The sequence below is a fragment of the Ambystoma mexicanum genome, chromosome 2p, assembly GCF_040938575.1.
Source record: "Ambystoma mexicanum isolate Mex_15411 chromosome 2p, UKY_AmexF1_1, whole genome shotgun sequence".
Taxonomy (NCBI): Eukaryota; Metazoa; Chordata; class Amphibia; order Caudata; family Ambystomatidae; genus Ambystoma; species Ambystoma mexicanum.
Genome location: NC_090923.1, coordinates 1,095,718,776 through 1,095,740,329, shown reverse-complemented (window position 1 = coordinate 1,095,740,329; position 21,554 = coordinate 1,095,718,776). Strand labels below are relative to the sequence as shown.

The 21,554-nt window shown below is 44.8% G+C and overlaps 1 protein-coding gene across 2 annotated transcripts in view; it reads right to left on the bottom strand.

Annotated features, from left to right (window-relative positions):
- Nucleotides 1-21,554, bottom strand: part of SNX15 (sorting nexin 15) — a 563,181-nt gene that overhangs the window by 462,502 nt on the left and 79,125 nt on the right. Inside the window, exon 2 of one of the 2 annotated variants that reach the window (XM_069645084.1) lies at nt 12,768-12,803. The exons of the other annotated variant lie outside the window; for it this stretch is intronic. Within the exon in view, the coding sequence (XP_069501185.1) occupies nt 12,768-12,803 (36 nt within the window). The remainder of the gene's footprint in view (nt 1-12,767; nt 12,804-21,554) is intronic. 2 annotated transcript variants of the gene reach the window in all.

The following is a 21,554-nucleotide window of genomic DNA, read 5'->3' as shown; positions in this document are numbered from 1 at the left end:
CTTATCCTCTCAGCCCCACCGTACCTCTCAGAAACCATTGTTAGAGATACATCGTCTCGCCCCAAGAGATCCAACCATACCAATAAACTAAGCATCCCACACATCCACAGAGCTGAAGCGGGAGGTATTGGCTTCCCGCACATTGCTCCCAAACTATGGAACTCCCTCCCCAACACACTCAGAGCTGAGACCTCCTTCCCAGCATTCCGCAAATCACTCAAAACTACCCTATTCACTAACCCTGCCCCTGACAACCTGTAAACTATGTCTGTACCACGTAAGTCTGTACCATCACATGTAAATATGTATGCATCATGCAACTAAGCTCAATGTCTGTAACAGAGCCACAATGCCCCCGGGCTGATGCGCGCTTTATAAATACTAAATATATAAATGGTTTTCTTTTTGGCCCTTTTCAAACCACCCACAGTTGGTACAGTCTTAGCCGTCATTACCCAACTTTAATTCTATTCATTTTATTTTTCATTCAGGTATTTCAACATCCCTTTTCTCCAACTGTTACCTGTTTCCAGTTGAAGGTTTGTTGTGGAATGTTTTGCTCCTCAGCTCTTTGGTCTGCTGTCCCGCAGCCTGTCTTCAAACTTGTTTCAGTGATTTTGCTCGGGTTTGAAAAGTGTTGCCACTTTTCAGCAGCAGCTGCTGACACCAACACGCGAAGTTTTCATTCCAAAGGCTTCCTACTTGATCCTGCAGGGAAACTGCAGGTCTCAATCCGGAGCGGTGGTGCAGCCTTTTTGACTTCCAATGATCTGCCTTCCCGGTCTGTAAATACGGGTTCAAAACTGTCTTTTGAGAGCTTCGGAAGCTCTGCTGCCTGAGCCTGCCCACAGCGTTCCTTGCAGATGTTTCCCGTACTGCGAGAACCTACACAGTCTCTACCGCAGTCTTGCTGGGGCAGTACTCTTTATCCGTGAGGTGTTCCCACAGCGACAAGCTGCACCGGGACCCCCTCAGAGTTCCGCGTTGGCGGTTACAGCTTTTCACAGCGATTTGGTGTTGGGCATCTCTCCGGGTCTTTCCTTTGATTTCGGCACATACTGCATACAAGTTCCTGCCCTCCAAGGGTATCGTTGTCTGACTGTGTTGGAGTCTATAAAACAGAGGCAGCGCCATTGAAGAATGTCCTGGTTTCTGCCGGCTCTGGGGCTTTCACAGTAGTATCGTGTCGGTCTTTGAAATGAAAGACAGTAGTGAATTCTCATGCGGCACTACGGCCCTCTGTCTTTTCTCTGCCTTGACTTATCCGGCTCTCGCTATTTCTCTCTCTCTATGCCTCGCTCTTCAGTCTCCACTGTTTAATTGCCCGCCTTCGCTCATATACTATGGCTACTGCCACTCCTTCGACTTTCATTAATGCCACTACTCCTACTGCTTTCAACGTGTTGTTTCCCCATCTGCTTTTATTTCCGGCCCAGTTTCGCTTGTTGTGGATCCACTAGAACGTTGCTCGCAATTCTGTGCCTCCGTCAGTGGCTCCTTCCTCCCAGGACTACTTTCCTTTATAACTGGTGTTATTTTACTGGGATGTATGCTGTGTTGTGTTTCATTATTATCTCTAGCAGGAAAAGTGGTGAAAATTGTTTTGGGCCGTTTGGTCAACATGGGAGTAGAGCCCATTGTCCAAGACAAAGGGGTGATACCTCTAGTTTCATCACACCTATCGTTCCCTATTCCTAAGAGGGGTTTCCCTGCCTCAACTAAAGATCTAAGCTGCAAGGATGTATGTTAAAATAGGAAAACCTTACTTCTGTCCCTTACATTATAAACTAAGGGTGATGGCCCAAAATGTTGCCCTGAGAATTCCAACTTTTTTTTTCGACCCACCTTGGGGGGTGGGGGTATGGGATATAATAGTATGGGGAGACGCAGGGGTATCACCCCGCATATGTATGTGGTGTAAAGAGGTTTAAGAAAAACCAAAAAAAAAAAACACTAAAAAAGTCACCATTTTCAGCTGTCAGAATTCTGGGGGTCGTAGTAATCACATAGATCCAAACTAAGGAATAAAGCAGTACTCTTCTGGTCCCAGGGGAAAGTCTCCCTTCTCCTGGATTATGGTCAAAGTTCCACACAATATTTCCTTGATGGGCAAGAAGAATTCCTCCCTTCTCCTGATGTTCAGTATCAAAATAGCCCAGTGGAATGCCCCCTTCCCAGGTCACAAGGTTCCAAACAATATTTACTTTGTAGGCCAGGAGAGTGCCCCCTTTCTCCTGGCGTTCAGTCTCAAAAAACCAGGGGGATTGACTGCCTTCCCCAGGTCACAAAGTTCCAAACAATATTTACTTCTCCGTGGGCCCGGTGAATGCCTCCCTTCTCCTGCTGTTTGTTCTTACCCTCAAAAACCAGAGGGAATGACTCCCTTCCCCAGGCTTGTTGGACCTTCCTCCTGGTCCAAGTTGCCAGGAGAATGGCACACTTCTCCTGGTAATTACAAAGCAATCTCTTACAACCATGGGGAATGACTAACTCGTCCGTGGTTGGCTTCTTCCTTGATTTGGCCCACTTGGTTCACTTCCCTGCCAAGTACTGTCATGGGGAAGATGACGTGCATCACTCTCTTGGTTTGGGTTTCCCCTCACCCTTCTCTTTATGTCCCCTGTGGCTGCCTCGCTTGCCCAGTACTGTCACAGGGAGGATGGTCCTGATGGTTATGTCCATACATGGTTTTGACCTCCTGTACCTTCCAGCCCCTACCGGTCCCCACACTTTTCCCGTTACCTTGCCTTTTCCTGGTATACGTGGCTGGTTCTTCCTGGGATCTCTCTCCTACTCCGTATACTGCACTGGCATCTCTGTGCCTTCACCTCCCGGATCTCCTGTCCGGCCCTTGGTCTGACGGTATGGACGCTACCTCTTGCGTTCGTGTCACCGTCTGCCAGCCTCCTAGTAGTGTCTAGACACGCTCTGGCAAAGGAGTCCTGTTGTCCACTTGACTCTAGATCTAATGTCTACAAATAGGTAGCAGAAGGAGAGACTAAAGTGTGTGGGGGTCTGATGTTCTCATCAGGGCTATACCATAGATGGTCATCCTTCTTCCCAGGTGCGGGGGGCGGGGGGATTAGGACTTCCACATGCCATTCTCCTGCATTACACCACCCACAGGGGGACTATCGGCTAGCAGCCTCACCTCCTAAGATAGAGACTTAAAGAGAAAGAAACCAAGAAGAGAGGCGACCAGGAGAAGAGAGACATTCTGTTGGCCTATTTTGAGTTATTCATGTCAGTGGAAGGGTCAGGAGGATGAATCATACTTTTTGACTTCCTGACGACAAACAAGCACCTTTAGTTAATTTGGATAAGCAGGGTGACCCCTTTAATAATAGGGAGGGATAGGTCTTTTGCCTTATATTTCCATTAAAGAAAGGTAGCATGTCCTTAATGTGTCCGACTGCTTCTTCCGACCTACCACAGTACATTTCCAAAACTCAGAGCATTATATTTGTTAGCCTCTCATTACTTAACATTCTGGTTCTTGTAGTTTCCCATTCAATAATGGGAAAATTGAGCAACAGCAGTAGACGCTGTGCTTAATATAATTCTATTTGAATTTATATATTTTTAGGTTGGCTTATTATAATTTTTGGAAAACCAAAACACCTATAACACCTGTTTCTACGAACTAGAGCTGGGACAATATATGTGGTTAAGTCCCTATGATTCAGACTGGTCTCAAATCACAGTGTCAAAATTAACTAAAGTGTGTGATTTTGAGGAAACCTTTTATTTCACTCTGTGTTATTTGTGAAAATTAGAGGCCACCATAAAGCCATTAACTAGACCAGTGTACACTATACAAAAAATATAATGACAGTGCAACTTGATATACTGCACATCATAGCTATTACTTAGGTTACCTATAGCAACTTCGTGTAATGTAACTTACCATGATCCCCTATCAAAGACCACATATGATCTCATTGCGTATGATAGCACTGCCAGTGATATCAATACATATGCAAACTAGGGGAGCCGTTATGTTTTTTGTCGCACAGAGGCAAGCAAAACATGCACTTGGACCTGCTTTCAATGAAAAGCAAACTTCCTGTTTGGTTGAAAGATCGGATGTCAGCATACAAATTGTCTATCGAGTTCCCACCTTATAGGTAAAAAGTCTAGGCTACACTCTGCATGTTTGGTTGTGACTGTAAATGCTGGCAATAACAGTGTTGACCATAATTGATGCTTTAATCGACTTAAAACGGTGCAGAAATGGTAACATGTACAATCGCCGCAGCTTCACATACCCCAGCACTTCAGGCTTTCACATGCATGAGTAATGCATACTTACTATCCCACGCACATTGAAACAAGCCTCGCGTGTGCACACCCAGCACTACACATACATTATATATATATATACACACACACACACACACACACACACACACACACAAAAAATATAGGCTTTCACATGCACACACACAGCCTTTCACATGCACATATGAGAGCGTTTCACATCCAAGGACACTAAAGTCTGAGTGCAATGTAGAGTTCATAAAAGGTGGGCAGAGAGTTCGAAGACAATTTATTTAGGTCGGAGGAATAGATAGATGAAAGAAGGGTGACTGAGAACATATATGGAGCAGATGGGAAAAGGGGAGAAAAAGTTATAAAGGTCAGAGGAATAAAGGTGAAAGAAAAGCAAATACAGAAAGGGTAGAAAAATCACAAAAAGGCGTAACACATCAGTAAAAACGTAAATTGTAGGGAAACTGAGGAAGACCAGAAGCAAGGGATCGACTAATTTTGTAGCATCCCGACAGCACGCACTTCCCAATATTTACAGCCAATGACACAGATAGGATCCTACACAGCAGTCAAACTTATCTCCAGTCTACATCTGACAACGTGCTCTTTGAAAGCATTTGCAATGAGGGGGGAGCTGCAGCCTGAGTTTCTGCTTTCCTCTTTGTGTAGGCCCTGCGTGCTGTCCAGGACCTTCGCACAGAATTACAAACATGCCCATTGCCTCTGAAATTGTGTAGCATTTACAAAATCAAAAGCAACATATTATTGCATCGTGAAATGCGATGCAATACCTCTTATGCCATGTCTTGCCAGGAACTGCTTATTAGCTTCTGTTCATAAGCCAGCCTGGATATTAATATTAAAGTTTGAAGGAGGAAGTACAGAAGGGGAGAGATAGATATTTGGAGTTGGATTTGAAGATTAGAGCCAGGAACCTGAGGCTGGTTGGTGTTGAGGAGGATAATACTGAAGATTTGATGCAGTTTGTGTTGAACATCTTAAAAACCTCCTTTCATTGTGATCAGATTACCCTGAATGACCTGGATAATGTTTATAGGGTTGGAAGGAAATGTGTACAAGGATAAAGGAGGAGTTGCTCAGATCTGCAAGGATGAAAGGAAAAGTCTTCTATAAGGGAAAACGGATTTTTATTTACCCTGATTACCCCAAGGAATCTTTGGCTATCAGGAAGTCTTTTAAAGAGGCTAAGGACATGGCTAAACTAGCTGGGGTGAAGGCTTTCTTGAATAGAAATAATGTCCTGACTCTTGTCCTCCTTGGTGGGCATAAGACCACTTCGGATTCAAAAGAAGTAGTGAGTTGGCTGGAGCCTTTACTTAATAGAGACATTTGAAGGTACTGTTGCTTATTGTTATTTATCATCTGTTTTTTCTGTTTTAAATAATAGCAATACATATTGCACCAACTAAAACAAAATGGCACTTCTAGCTTGCCACAGTTTAACGTTTCCTTTTTGAAGAATGCACTCACTCGGCTCGTGCATCTTTCTGCCCGTGGATTCTCGCCAAAACAATTCAAGGAAAGGACCTTGTTCTGTGGGGAATCACGTGGTGCGACGTGCGTCCCACATCATGATTTGGATTATAGAGTGTGGCAGCGGTGTCACTTTGTTGGTTGAACGGCGTATTGCAGCGAGCGGATGGATTGTTGGACGGGAGGACTGGAGACGTGGAGGAGATCAGCGCCCACCTGAGAAAGAAGATCGCTGGATAAGTACTGCTTTGGGACTTACATTGTGCCCGTCGTCTCACATCCACAAGCCCACCGAGTGTTATTGGTATATATGTATGCAGGTTTTTTTGTTTGCATCCAGTGAGAATTCCTGGCTTTGACTGTCGGGTCGTGCTAATCCCCCATGACCTGGAGCGGAGTGCCCGCGCCTAGTCAGTGGATAATTGACTGTATCTTCACCCTCCTTTTCATGTGCTACGGAATCCGTAGCTTTGACCGCCGGTAGTACGCCAGCTGTGCAGGCCCTCTAATTATTATATATGTGCGTACGTGGCACACACGCGTATCAGACCTTCAGAGACGAGGGTATGAAAAAGGTAGCTTCGATGTCTCGTTATGCTGGGACATATCCGGGAAAGGCGGTCGTCGCTTTAAGTATGTTTATATGTGGGGAAGAACGCCGATAGCTTTTTGGAAAGTCTCTGTGGATTTCTGTTTCCCTTTATTTATTTATTTTTTTAAGTTATCTGCCTGGGAAAATAATATTATTTTCGGCTATTGGGAAGGCGTGCAGAGGATGAAGTGTGGTTGTGACTTTCCATTCTCCAGGGGGTTGAGGCATTGTGGCATTATGACGGGCTCACATGTGTCAAAATATGATGATGATGCCTGTGATATTATGCTACTGTGTTCTTGTGGTTTCCTTGCATATGATGTATTGCTATTAGCAGTTGATGCATGTTAGACTTTTGGCGGTCTGGACATGGAGGTCTCAGGCTGCATTATATGTTCACGCGGGAACCTACGACTAATTGGGTAGTTCGGGCGGTTATCTGCGCTCTTGAGGGTTGGATGTTGGAACTGCATTGGGAAATGGAAGGGGTGATGATGTCGGAGTAGGAGCTGGCCCTGTAACTGCTTAGGTGCTACATGCCATAACATAATGTTATACTGACTGAGTGTATAGGGGCTGCGTTCTTGGTTTTGTGCTATTAACCAGGTTGATATTCATGTTTATATGGTTTGGGCAATTTTGTGGTATTTCTGGGATTTGGACGGTCCTGAGGTAAGGGGTTTGGGATGGTTTGGTGCCTTCATTTGTTTGTGATAAAATGGGGTGTTTTTGGGCTGTTATTAAGTTTGCTTATAGGTGGTGGTCATGGCATGAAATTGAACTTTGCTCATCATGCTTTGTTTCTGATGGGGGCCAGCGGGCGGTGGGATGGTGGGTATGATGGGCGCCTCGAAGTTTATGCCTATATTGTATTGATGGGAGTATTCAGGTGATTCCTGCGTTGCAGCGATTGGGTGGGGGAATCCAGTGGCTAAATCGGGGTGTTTGGGCCGAGTGGGGTGGGTTTGATGTTGAGTGGGGTCTGTGGCATAGTTGATTACCATTTTCAAGTTAGTTGCTGAATTGTTGAGTTGAAGTGGAATTGGGGTGATGAAATGAGAGGCATGTTGGTGATGTTGGGAGTTTTGGGCTATTGTTTGTGGTTTCAAGTTTCTAATCGAGTTCATTTTGATTGGGGGGGTCAGGCATTGGGACTTTGAAATGTTTTTTTTTTGCATTGCTACGTGGGTTTGTGGTTTGCTAACTGCATCTGTTTCAGCGGGGGTCGGTTGGGTGACCTTGGTGTGGGTGTATATATTTTACCAAGTTCTTTTAAGTTACAGTTGTTGACATTTGTTGCTCAGGGGGAAAGTACTGAAGTGCAAATGATGTGTGAGGACCTGCGGTTGGTGACATGGAATGTGAATGGATTGAATAATGTTAAAAAGAGGATGAAGGTGCTACGTGTTTTGGATGACCTCAGGGGTGATATATGTTTCTTGCAGGAGACCCATTTGGCGAAAAATGAGGTTGAAAAATTGGAGAAAGGATGGGTGGGGAGGGTTCATGGTGCTTCGTTCAATACTAAATCCAGGGGAGTGGTGATATTGATTAGAAAGAATACCCCAATTAAAGTTCTGAGGGAAGCTTCTGACAAGGAAGGAAGGATGATTGCTCTGCTGATAGATATACAGGGCCATGTGGTATCTTTATGTAATATTTATGTGCCATCGGTGGATGATGGGTCTTTGTTTAGGAAAGTGGCGCAGACGTTGCAGGACTTGGGGTCAAGCAATGTCTTGGGTTGGGATTTTAATATTGTATTGGACGCAAATCTGGACAGAAGTGGGAAAACTGCTAAGGGGAGTGTAGACGGGCAACACTTGGCTTTGGCTGATTTGCTTTTGGAACATAATTTGAAGGATTGTTGGAGGCTGGAGCATCCGTCCACTAGAGAGTACAGTTTTTTTTTCAGGGGCACATTCGGTTTATTCAAGATTGGATATGTTTCACGGCTGATGAGATGACAGAATTTTGTAAGGCGAGTGAAATTGGTAACATACTTTTAACTGATCATGCCCATGTGACTTTGCATCTGGGGTTAAGGTATGCCTTGGACAAGCACACATTTTGGAGGATGAACGTCTCTTTACTCCAAAAGGATGAAGTGGTGGAGACATTGAGAAAAGAAATTGACTGTTTTGTGGCGTGCAATCATATTGGAGAAATGTGTCCTTGTATAGTTTGGGAGGCTCTGAAGAGTACGATGCGGGGTCATTTCATCAGTGTTTCTAGTGGATTGAGGAAGCAGAGCATCGATAGAGAGACAGTACTGGGGAAAAAGTTGACTGAATTGTCCAGGAGAGTTATGGCTGATCCAGTAAGTATGGAGGTGGTGTCTGAACTAAAGAGGGTAAGGAGAGAGTTGCAATCGCCGATAGATGAGCGTACGGATCGTAATAACTTATCTTAAATGTGCATATTATGAGAAGGGTGAAAAATGTGATAGGTGGTTGGCTTATAGATTGAGGAAGAGGGAAGCTGAGCGATCCATACCATCGATTCGGGGTCAGGATGACATAATAACATCATCCAGGTGAGATAAACAAGATTTTCCAGGAATTTTATGTGATTCTATACAAAAATGAGCCGGAAGTGACTGGCATGGGTGCGGAATTTCTGGAAAAAGTGGGTCTTTCTAGGATCTCTGAGAATGATTCAAAGTTGCTGGAAGAGGATTTTACAGTTGATGAAATTAAGAAGGCTATTGGTAAACTGAATGTGGGGAAAGCCCTGGGCCCTGATAGGTTGCCTGTTGAATTCTACAGGTTACTGCCGGACTCGGCACTCCAGCTTTTGAGGGATATGTATATGGAGTCAATGATTAAGGGTGTGCTGCCGGAACCTACTAGGCATGCCATGATTTCTGTCTTTCTGAAAAAAGGGAAAGAGGATACTCTTCCATCGAGTTATAGGCCTATAAATCTCATCAATAACGATAACAAGATTCTGGTGAAGATATTAGCGATTAGATTGGAACATTCGCTTCCTTCTTTAATCCATGTAGACCAGTCGGGCTTTGTGAGGGGTAGGAAGACCTCCAGTAATATCAGGAAAATCTTGAATATTATTTCCAAGGTGAATGGTCAACAAGGAGACAGTGCTGTTTTGTCCTTGGATGCGGAGAAAGCGTTTGATAGAGTGAATTGGAATTTCTTCTTCTCAGTATTGATCAAGATGGGTTTTGGTGAGAAATGTGTTTCGTGGATCAGGCTACTGTACAGTAATCCGACTGCGGAGGTTAACACCAATGGTACGGGGTCTGGAAAGTTCAAGTTGGAGAGAGGAACAAGGCAAGGGTGCCCTTTATCGCCACTATTATTTGTGATAGCATTAGAACCATTGGCTGAGTTTATCAGAGAAGCTGATGAAGTGGTGGGGCAATCAAGCTGGGGGTTACAGCAGAAGATTTGGTTGTTTGCAGATGATATGCTCCTGGTCCTTGGTGATCTTATAAAATCTATACCGGCGCTAATGGATATAATGGCAGAGTTCCAATTGTGTTCTCGATACAAGATCAATTGGTCGAAATCGGAGATTATGCCCTTATCACATTCTGTCGATAGGAAATTTGTAATGGACTTAGGATTTCGATGGTGTCAGGACAAATTGTTATATTTGGGAATTTAGCTGACTCCTGAGATTAGAGGCACGATTAAGAAAACATGAGAGTCGTGTGTAGTGGGTTACGGACTGATCTGGATAGATGGAGTCTATTGAATCTCTCTTTGTGCGGCAAGGTGAACGCCTTGAAAATGATCTCTGCCCCAAGAATAAATTATGTTTTGAGTATGATCCCTTTAATGATGCCATTAACATTTTGGAAGGATTTGGACAGAATGCTTCAGGAATTCTTGTGGGATAGGAAGCCCTCGAAGTTGAAGTTGTGGAAATTGTAGTTGCCAGTACATAGGGGCGGTCTAGGGGTTCCAAATTTCAGAGCGTATCATCTGGCTTTCATGTCGGATTTCTTCGTTCCCTTTGTGGAAGAGTTGCAGGATGTGTGGGTGGAGGCTGAGACTAGCTTCAATGGGCCTCTGACATCGTGAGCTGTATTGACTTCTATCTCGAAGCGGAGTTGTGGAAAACATCTGTTGATTGAGAATTTAAGGAGTACATGGAAGAGTTTGTGTAGGTATTTGGGTGTGGACGCATTTAAAGAGCCAGGTGCCTCGATATGGTTGAACCCCGCTATTAAAATAAATGGTAATGTGGTATTTTGGGCGGATTGGTTTTTGGGAGGAGTGCGGATGGTGGCTGATCTGTTTAGAAATAACAATTGGATGACTGCGAGGGAACTACAGCAGCATTATAACAGAGAACTTTAAAGCCTCTGACTATCTGAAACTTAAACGTGCGATAGGGCATGTAGACTTGGAGCAGAACATTAATTTGAATATGTTTACTAGGAAGGTGGTAGGAAGACAAGGGGGCCTGGCCAGTCGACTGTATGAAGTGATTGTGTCATATTACCATGGTAATGATTCGCTAAGGGAGGAGTGGGGCAGAAGAATTGGGTCAGATTTCACAGAAGACTTGTGGCAACAAACGTGTGTGAATGTTAAGATGTGCTCATTGGGACTTACAGAGAGGTCGAGACAGATAACGATTCTTAATCGGATTTAGTGGACACCAGAGTAAATGTGTAGAAGAGGGATGTTGGAGAGTTCTGAATGTTGGAGATGCATGCATGAGTCTGGTACGTTGGAGCATTTGCTGTGGGACTGCAGGTTGGTGAGATTGTTCTGGGGTGCGGTTGGACAAGTGTGTGATGAGGTGATAGAGGGACTGCCTGTCCTGGATTTCAAAGTGGTGATATTGGGGAGTGATGAGTCATTGGATGATCTCAGTCAGAATCAGAAGAAATGGTTGTTCAGAGGGACAATAATTGGTAAGAAAATTATTTTGCGGAATTGGAAATCTACACTGTCATTGAATATTGAGACATGGTTGACTGAAATGCATGATTTGGCAGGAATGGAGAGGGTGATTTACAGGAGAGATGGGAAATTGGGTTTGTTTGAGAAAATCTGGGATACATTTCTTCAGTTATATTAGACTTGGTGTTGTATATGTGTAATTAGTGGGTTTGGGGGGTGGGTGATTGAGAGATGTAATTGATTTGGTGGAGGGTTTTGGTGCAATTTGTATCTCATACTGTACATAGTTATGCATCAAAATGCAGTGATTTGTCAAGTTCTTGACTGTTATGAGTAGGTTACTGTATTGTTTATAACATGTTAATTTGTAAATAAAAGTTTCAAAGATGTGGTCGATGCTCAAAGAAAAAAAAGAAAAAAAGAAAAATTAAAGAGTCCATTCATGCTGACCTCACACATCAACCAAAGATGCAAGATTAATCCACCGGGTATAGCAATGTTGACCTCTTTCTTTACCCTCTCTTCTTTATGAATCACTATTAGTCCGATTTCTCTAAACCATGGCCATTCATAGAACGGTATTATAACAAGCACAGGTATGTGCTTGGAATATTATATTCTCAACCAGGTACTCATGGCCTATATGCACTAGTTGTTTTTTTACGTGTTATCTTTTGTTTAAGCCATACCCTAAGAACAACGCCAATCATATCCAATCCAATCATATCACTTGAATGGTCTAATGTTAAAGGTATTTGTACCGTGCACCGTCACCAACGGAGTTGGTCCCCAGGCGCTCTGGCGGATCAGAAAAACGAGAAGGTGGGATGCGTTCGTAGGGTGAAAAGGGAGTAGGATAGTGAGAGGAGTACTGTTCTGTTGGCAGCTTCATCTCGTATACACATTGTGCGCTGAGCTTTGGTGCGAGCATCGGAGAAATGTCAGTACTCTTGTGCTGTTGGTGCGGCTTATGTGTTGCAGTGTGGAGAAGTGCATGTGGCTTGCAGTGCGAGATGTGGGTGTGCGAGTTTTTGAGTAAGTTAAGTATGCAGAAAGTTCGAGCTTTTTGGCTAGGGGGATATAGGTTTTGCAGCTAATCTTCACAGTATGGCTGAATGCATAGATTTCGAGAATCTTGCATGGTGTGGAAACAGCTAGGTTTTAGAGTCCTGTATAGTGGGAAAGAGGCCTATGCCTAATAGAACAATTGAGTATAGTGTCATACCAGTTGGATTTGAGAAACGGTTGAAGAACATAAGAACAGAAAAGATTTGTTTAGCTCAACATAGAAATCAACATCATTCTAAATGACAGCTCGAAACATTGCTTTCCCCATCATCAATGTTGCTGTACATGCAATTTTCTGTAAAATAAATTAGCGGCCTCTGCGTCAATTAACCTAAGCAATATGTCGGGGTGGGAGGGGGTGTGGAGGCACTTTCCAGGATTTAAAAAGCTAGTCAGCCAAACGCAACATAAAAAATGTTCCAAGATGAGATGTCCTTGCGAAAAGAAGGAAAGGTACGTACTTCTTTCACGTTTTGTGGATTCTTCTTGGACACGAACTGCAGGAAAGAGAAAAGGAAAGAAGTGGGGTCAGACGGCACTGTGTTTGATAACCAACATAATGGATCTTGGCAGTTAGGTTTTGCTTCTCAGTTTGCTGCGCTCTATGAACAGGGTGTCTGTAGACTTCCTACAGATTGGATTTCGGTATTGGTAGCACATTTTAGACCGGTTCTCCTACCACACGGTTTGCTTTCTATACCAGTATTCCTCACTGGAAAACGTATAAAACAAATACTCTGCATATTGTGTGTCCCATATAGGAGGTTACACCTCACTACTGGTATTCCTCAATAGAGAGGGTCACCACTCACATTGGATGACAACTCTATAAAGAAGAGGCAGAGGGCCAGTAGAACATCAGCAGATAGATTCTGAACTCCGCCTCCCTGTACTATTTAGACAGGTTCTCTTGCTTGGATCCCTTCTATAAATCAGTACTCCCCCATCCGGCGGTCTTGTTCTAAAAGGCTCTCTGTTTCACCGTGGCTATTCTCTATAGACAGTTCTCCCCAACCATTGACGTTGCTTATGTAAAATGTGGCACTCTCATACAAAATAAGGATTTTAAGTCTGATCAATTCAGCAAGTGGCCAGAACCTCATTACTAGTTCAGATCTCTTCATGCATACAGTTCAGTTGAGCCTAATCATAATGCTTTAATCGTATAAGGTCCGAACCAATTGCACAGGTGGCACTTCCACTGAGCTGTGCCTAAAGTACTGGGCACATTTCAGGTTTCTATAGAATGAACTACATTATCACACCCAAATGGATAAAATAAGCAGTATCGCAATTCACAATGCAAAAATGATTACTCGCTTTTCTTTTTGTAAATCATATCGCACTAACTGCATATGGCCCTGTTGGCTACCCATGAGTCAGCTGCTCTAGCTAACTTTTTTGGATCTAATTCCTTAGAGTCAGCCAAGTGCTGTCTCAGCTCAGGAGAGCAGGCATCAAAAATAGTTTCCAACATAAACAGATTTCTCATACCTTCATAAGTGTTAACTCTGAAACCCGTAACCCAAGTTTTCAAACATTCACACACCCAGGTAGCCCAAGGGGTACCATCATGCTTTATGAGGGTTCTAAACCTCTTAGAATACTGGGAGGGCGTCTTCCCAAACCTAGCTATCAAAGCTAGTTTCACACTTTCATAATCTTTTCTGTCTATATCCCCCCAACTCCATTACCACATCAGTTGCAACAGGGGGTAGCCTAGAAAAAAGCCAAGGAATCAGCCGATTCCCTGTAATGTCTTGAATCTCATGGTTATATTCAAAAGCAGCCAACCAATCCAAAATATCAAGCTTAACCTCATACAGACTTACTGCATCTTTGGGCATGCAAGGCCTCTTGGGACTGGAAGACCTAGGAGACTCTGGGAGAGAACCAGTTTCAAGAGACAACTTCGTCATTTCAAGTGCATGATTCAACTCCATTTCTCCGAGTTTAAGTTCTTGATGTTTGCTTTCAGTTTGGGCTTGGATTCTTTTAAGTTCTAACTCAAGTCTCATTCTTTCCAAAGAGACAAATTCAGGACTTCGTGTTGGACCTGATGGGGTCCCTGTGGTCAAAGGTTGAGGCCTATGAGCAGGTAGATGTAAAACAGGGCCTACATTGTGAGACTCTTCTGCCTCATCTAACTCATCCATAACATTTGAGTTACCCTCAGAAACATTATAATCCTCATCAACACTTTCCACATTTGCTGCAGGGGTGGGGGTTTCAGACCCACACCTCAGACTTTGGTATTCCAACAACTGTTCTATCAATTCAAACTTTTTGCCTTTTACAGTGAGATTTCTAGCTTTACACATCTCACAATTGATCAACTGTTAGGTCTCCTGTCTGTAGCTATCCATATCAGACATGATAAAACAATTGCTTCACTTGTGTTGCTTAGCCTTGTGAGGGTTATTTGAACAAAGGTAAGAGCAGTACTCTAAATGTACCAAGTATACTTTATCCTCACCACTGTACACAAGTGTTAGGCAGAATCACATGCAGTACCCTTGGGGAACACTACATGCAATTTAGACTACAAGTGTCAGAACAGTTTCACCTTTGGTACAAGGTGTACTACACAGTTATGTGGTAGCAGTGGCTGAGCAGCCAGACTTATCACAAAAGTTGAGTGAGCAGTAGAACAAGTTACACATATGATCAACAAATACAGTGATTCAAAAAAACACTTATTCAAGGTTTCTTGGTAAATGAATATACATTTATTTACACAGCCAGTTTGAAAACATTACACTAGCAAGAGCAGCTCAATATCATATGCTAATATACTACAAATACACAACCAATAAGTTACTGAACAAGTTCAGCTCCCTTGAAGTGGGAGCAAAATGGCACTTCAGATACTTTAAAAAGGGGTAAAAAGACAAGGTTATAAGAATCAACAACACAAATACTTTCATAGGCAGGGCAAAGGGTTTCAGTAAACTACGACCAGAAATTCAGTTCATAGGCCTGGGCCAAAGTCAATGGCTCAGAGTCTTTGTATAGGATAGCACAGTTCTGGTAGTAAAAGGTTAAGTCTTTGCCACGGATCTTAGAAGAATTTGGTCAGGCGAAAAGTTAGACTAATGTTTAGGGAAGGACAAGCCTTCGAAGTCAGGAAAATTTCACAAACTTTCCCCGTGGCTGAAAAGATTTCCGGACCACGTTTGCACAGTACCTTTAAAGTGAAGAAGAGCTATAGCTGAGGCATTGCTCCTGGCAGTTCGAGCAGATCGCTGTTCCTGAGCTTCAGTCATGGGGACAAGAAGGAGGACGTCAGGAGGTTCCCGCACTGCCCAGGGATAAGGCCACAAGCTTGGCAAAACGTTGGTTTAAGGTGGGAGTGCCTTAAAGTCCACAAGCTGGTTTCCTTCCCCCTGGCTATCCGGTTTTCAACAGAACTCTGAAGAAAATTCGACCAGGATGGGGACGGTGTCCAGGTGGCTTGCGAGTTGGTTGTTCCCACCAAACTCAAGGGAAGAAGTTAACCTTGAAGGGCTTCTCTGTCGATGAAGTTTCAGGCAATACAGGCCTGCAGCAGGGCTTCACCGGTCATCCAGGAGTTGCAGCAGTCGTCTTCCTTCAGCTCGTCTTCGGTTCTTTCGTTCCAGTGTTCGACACTGCTTTCCAAGTCTCAGAGACCTGCTTTTAAACAGTTTTCCCCATTCATTCCAGCCTGGCTGTCATTCACACAGCAGTGTGGCTGTCCTTGCCGGACAGCCAGCCGGCCAATCACACCAGAGTGCATTCAGGTCTCCCAGAAGACTATCGGGCACCTCCCTCACATCCTGTCCACCCCAGACACTCAGACGCCAGAGGAGGGCTTCAGCACTGAAGCCCGCCAAAGGCCAACGAACAAAGGGACCAAACCTGGTTTGGCGCACAGAGACAAACACAAGAAGGACCTTTCCTAAAAGAAATGGCAAAAAAAGCTGACCAGAGTCCGTTTTTACAGATCGGTCTTGGGCGCCATATTGAAAAACATGGCTGACCCGATTTTTAGCTAGCGTTGTTAGCGGTAGGGAAAAATCATGGTAGTTTGATCTAAACCACTGCCACCAGCCATTTAAAGTAGGAAAGGGTAACATTTGACTGATACATGAGTGTTTTGACTCTGGAGATGCTAGGCAACCCCTCCAGCACTCTATAGGAAGATAGTGTGTGCTGGGTCTGTAATTTTAAAGAGACTAGTAAAGTCAATTTCACTTTACATGCTCTGGGAGACAGTAGTCAGTCCCAGAGAAGGTATTTAAACCTTGGGAAGTCTGAAAGACATCCCTGTGCCACTGCACTGAAGGTGCTGTGTGACGCACAGAAAAAGAGGATGCCTATGGAGTTGTTTTAAAACTCCATAACCAGAGAACACAAAAGTAAAACACATTGAAAATGAAAAGTTCAAAGCCCCAAAATATAGCAAAAGAGCTGGAGGGCTCTAAGGTAGAGGGGATTTAGGACTTGTGTGAGAAATCTCCCTAACAGGGGTAGAGAAAGGATGATGGTAGAGGAGTTAGCGGTAGGGATGGTGGGGTAAACATAAGCATTGGCAAAGCCAATAATATTGGTGTTCACTGTTATTGTTTGCATTCCGCAGTAATAGGCACCACGGTTCAAGGCAGGTGACTTCAAAGTTTGAAATGCGATAAGGGTTGTGGGTGCGCAAGAGAAAGAAGGAAGGAGAATAGAGCAAGGGAGGAAATGATTGATAGAGGGCGTCACTGATGATGAGCAATAGGAAATATGAATGAGAAAAGTTGAGAGTGAGAGGGTAAGAAATAAAGTGAGAGTGTGAGAGGAAGGATGAGAGGGGATAGAGAGTGTGTGGGTTGTACCCATTGAAGGCGAGCGACTACCTATGGGCCCCGCCTAGGGAGGTTCCGAGAGGAGCAAGAGAGCACCCCCACACTGGGTGTCCTGTGGGAGCTGTGGAGGAACAATGGGGCGAATAAGATCCCTATCGTTCTGGCCCTCACCGGTAGCCTCGGTCTGATGCCCCCCATTCCATCTGAGAACCCGGGGGCTGGCATCTGCCAAGCAGTCATCGGACGAGGGGCTGCAGAGGGTTGGGCAGCTGTTTAAAGAAGGTTGCTTTATGGACTACGAGGAAATCCAGGAAGGACGGGGATGGAGCAGGATCTCCATTTTCGAATATTGGAGGCTGAATGGATGTTTACTGACTCGAAATGGGACACCCGCCTCTCCAGGGACCTAACCCATCCTGAGAAATGGCTAGATGCAACCACCACCAGGAAAGGGTGCCCTTTCTAGCATATATAAAATACTAGTGTCTACTTCGGAGGTGGTGAGATACACATTCAAGAGATAATGAGAGGAAATAGCAGGGGGTGAAATCACGGATGAGGTCTGGGCCAAAATCTTCCTGGTGACATGTCACAGCAATTTATTCACCTCTACCGTCAAACATTATTTCAAGATACTGCACGGCTGGCACAGGGACCCGCTGAAAATCTCAAGAAGGTACAGAGGCGCCTCACCCGCATGCCCCAGACGGTGTGGTGGAGTGGATTCTCTCACATACATGTGGTAGAGATGCCCTAGAATTCACTTCTTCTGGCAGGAACTCCTTAGCTGGATGAAGGACCTTGTGGGGACCCAGCTGAGCCTTGACCCGCTTCAGATCCTTATAAGAATCCAGACTAGTGACCAGGAGTACCACCGGCTGGCCAAGGTGTGTGAGGCAATGTTACAGGCTGGCCGACTAACGGTGGCCCGACACTGGAAGGTGGGGAGAATACCCACAAGACAGGAATGGGAATGTAAATTCTATTCCATGATTGAAATGGAGAGACCGACAGCCATTGTGAATGACCACAGGGAGTCCTTCTTGGAGGAATGGGGGCTGTTGCTGTCAGGAATCGAGGCGGTTAAAGAATTATGGTGAATCTGTAATGGCCTGTAGCGGTAACCGGACAGAGGGGAGCCAATCCAAGACACTCTAGTCCATTCATGGTTTATCAATGTTCATCCATCCCTGAGAGGATTCATAGTTGAACAAACGCCTGCCCTCCCAACACACTGATTGAGTTGGGAGGAGAGAGGGTTTATTGTTGTTGGTAAGAATGTAAGAAAAATTGATGCTGTCATTGAGTGTCCAAATGCAAATAAAAATTAAAGTTAACAAAACAAAAAAAAAAGATATTGGTACAAATGTTGGAGGGTGTTGAAATATTTTCGTCTGAGATTATCCAACCAAGTGTTTGGCGGGGTGCCGGGTCCAATGCAGCCATGGGAAAATCCACAGGGTGGTTTAACAAGAGCTCGAAGGCTTGGGATTTATAAAGGCACAGAATTCTTTATGATAAGGACCCTGTCCATTTTGACAGGGATGGGGTGCACTTGTTGATTGGGTTCCATGTAATAATGTTGCCACAAAAATCTCGCCATGCAAAAATATTGCCCAAAAATGGGCGTTTTTTGTGGTGACATTATTGCATGGAACATGCGGGGGACAGCCCCGCAACCCACACATTTTTTTTTTAAAATGTTTTTTTTTGTTTCCCTGTCCCCATATATATGGTCACCCAAATAATATCGCCACAACATTTTCCCAGCGATATTATTTACGGCGACTATATATATGGCGATATTATTACCCGATACCGTCGATTGTGGGTCGCAATGTTTTCCTCCTAGATGTCTTCGCAGCACTCAAGGGGGCAGGATGCGTGTAGGGGGCTGAGGTGAGTATGTTTGCGGTGAGTAGGGGTATTGGAGTCCCAGGGGGGGCACCCGCAAAGCATGGCAGAGTTACTGAGCGGTCCTAGGTGTCAGGCTGCGGATGCTGCTGCAAGCTTTACTCGCTGGCTACAGGAGCCAGGTTGGGATTCTCCGCGCACGGGCACCCTTACGGACAGTTGGGACTCCTTGCAATTGCAGTGGCCCTGTGGTGACGCTCCATGCATGGGTGCATGTGAATGGCTGTCCTGGCAGAAAAATAAAACCAGAGGCGGGCTTGACTACTGGCAAAGAACTAAAACCGGAAATGACTGGGGTCACCCAGAAGGAGAGTAAAACCGAAGTGAGGGATCTCCGGTTTCTGTGAAGTCCGGGAATAGTAAAGGGCTACCCGTATAGGTGTTTTACACCAGTTCCACTCGGGGGCGGGGCAGGACGAGAACCGCTCATGAGACTCCAATAAAGTGACTTGTATGTTTTCCAATACAAAATGAGAGTCAGTGCAATCATTGGGATAAGGGAAAGATGCATATGGTTTTATGTCTGTAGGCGGGGTAGAAGGGCAAGTAGGGGATAGTCCCGCTAAGCAGATGGCACTGGCCACGCAGGGAGGGCTAGGGACAGCTGACATAGCAAGCTGTCCCTCTGCCACCCCGTCTGGGTCCGCACCGCCCCTACTCGCCTGAGGCAGGTGGAAGGGGCATGTCTTGCATCGGCTGGCATCCCTGGGTGCAGGGCACTTAAATAGCCCGGCGCTGGAGGGAGACAGTCTCTTTTCCAGCGTCGGTCACGACACCCACCCACCTGCTCCTCTTGAAGAATTGGCCAGGATGAGTTAGGAGGAGGACTTTGTTTCAATGGCGCTTAATGGGTTTTTACAATTTTGGCAAGATGTAAATGTTTGTGGTTTCTGTTACTTTAAGGAGATCATTTTGATTTCTTTACGATAGGTTTTTGTTACGATATCTCTAATGGTGTTCTCCTTTGTCACAGGCGGAGTTACGGGGCATTCCTAGCCAGGGAGGAGTCACGATGTGGATGCTACCTCAAGCTTTACCTGCTGACTGCACAAGCCAGGTTGGGTTTCTACGGGTACCGACACCCTTACGGACAGTTGTGACTCCTTGCAACTGCAGTGGCCCTGGGGTGACGCTCTATACCGATGCATGGAGGTTGTCCATGAAATAATCATATGCGAAAGGTCTCAAGGAGAAAAAAGAAAACTAAAGTTATTTGAACGAAAATGATTTTTGTTTTTTTCTCTCTCTGACATTTCTGGCAACAGCCCCCCTCCTCCCCCTCTACTTACCTTTTTGCAGTACACCTCACTGTGTGCCACTGGCACCCTTTCTCCCTGCAACGCCTGTTCTCCTTCACTTCCGTGGATGGGAACTGGCACTGCAGGGTCCTTTGTTTTTTTTTTTCTTCCAAGCTTTACTGTATTGGGTGCGGGGGACCCACCCCCCGCAACTCCTGCTCCCCTTGTTCGCTATAATGGCACGGAATGGTATATTTGTTCAAAATTTTTCAGCTGTTCGACATTTTTATGTTCCCCTGCTGGGCTGTCGTGATAAATATGGAGCACTTGTTTTTAGAGTTGTTGGGTAGGAATGAAGATCTGGTGGTGGAACAACAACCCATTGTACTCACATAATTATTATTTTTTTTTTTTATTTGATTCAATTGTTAAAAAGAAAAACAATTTTTACAAGATTCCTCTTTGAGGATCCGTCGCTCAGTATGCAGTCAAAACAGTAAATCCTGATCGGGCCAGCCTCTGCCATTGAAAGGAGAGATTTGTTTGCCTCAGGTTGAGGGGTTTATTTGTTCAGGATCCGGGCATTTCAATAGACCTAGGCCTTCGTAGAATCCTGCCACGGCTATGGTCCATCTGGTGTTTTCTCCACTCATCAGGTTGTTCCATCTCTCCTCTTCGTCGAAGCAGCAAGCATTGCTAAATAGGCGGCCCAAGTGGAGGGTGCGCGCCGCGTCCACCCCTCTGCATCTTAAAAGCAAATGCTTGAGTGTTTCGATCGTGTCTGGTTGATAGCGGAAACGACAGAGGCTGGTGTTTACTTGTTTCCGCCTAGCCAGCATTTCATTTGTGTGTAGAATGTTCAAGCGGATACGCAAAAAGTTTTCCCGGAGCTTCCGAGATGGGCACTTTAGTAGGTAGGCTCTGGTTCCATTGACTTTTGCCGGATTGTCTGGACCATCCTTTGTAGATTTTACTAGTTGTGCTTCATCCAGTGTTTGAATCCAGTCTCTCTCCATCACTCGCCTCTTTACTTTTCCTGGGTTATAGATGAGGTCATCCTGGGAGCCTCCTGCCCAGTCAAGGCGTTGTTTGTTTTTCTCCTCCCATTGTAGGAGCATTTTACACGTTCCTGCCCTGGTTTCTTGCTCTATTGCCTTTAGTATCAGTGGTGGATGTGGTAGGAGCATCTTTCTATAGAGCAGGAGCTCATTCCGTGTTACGACGGAGTTAAATGATTGGAGTGTTAGTTCTCTTCTGATTAACACCACTGGTGTAGACTGTGGTAGGC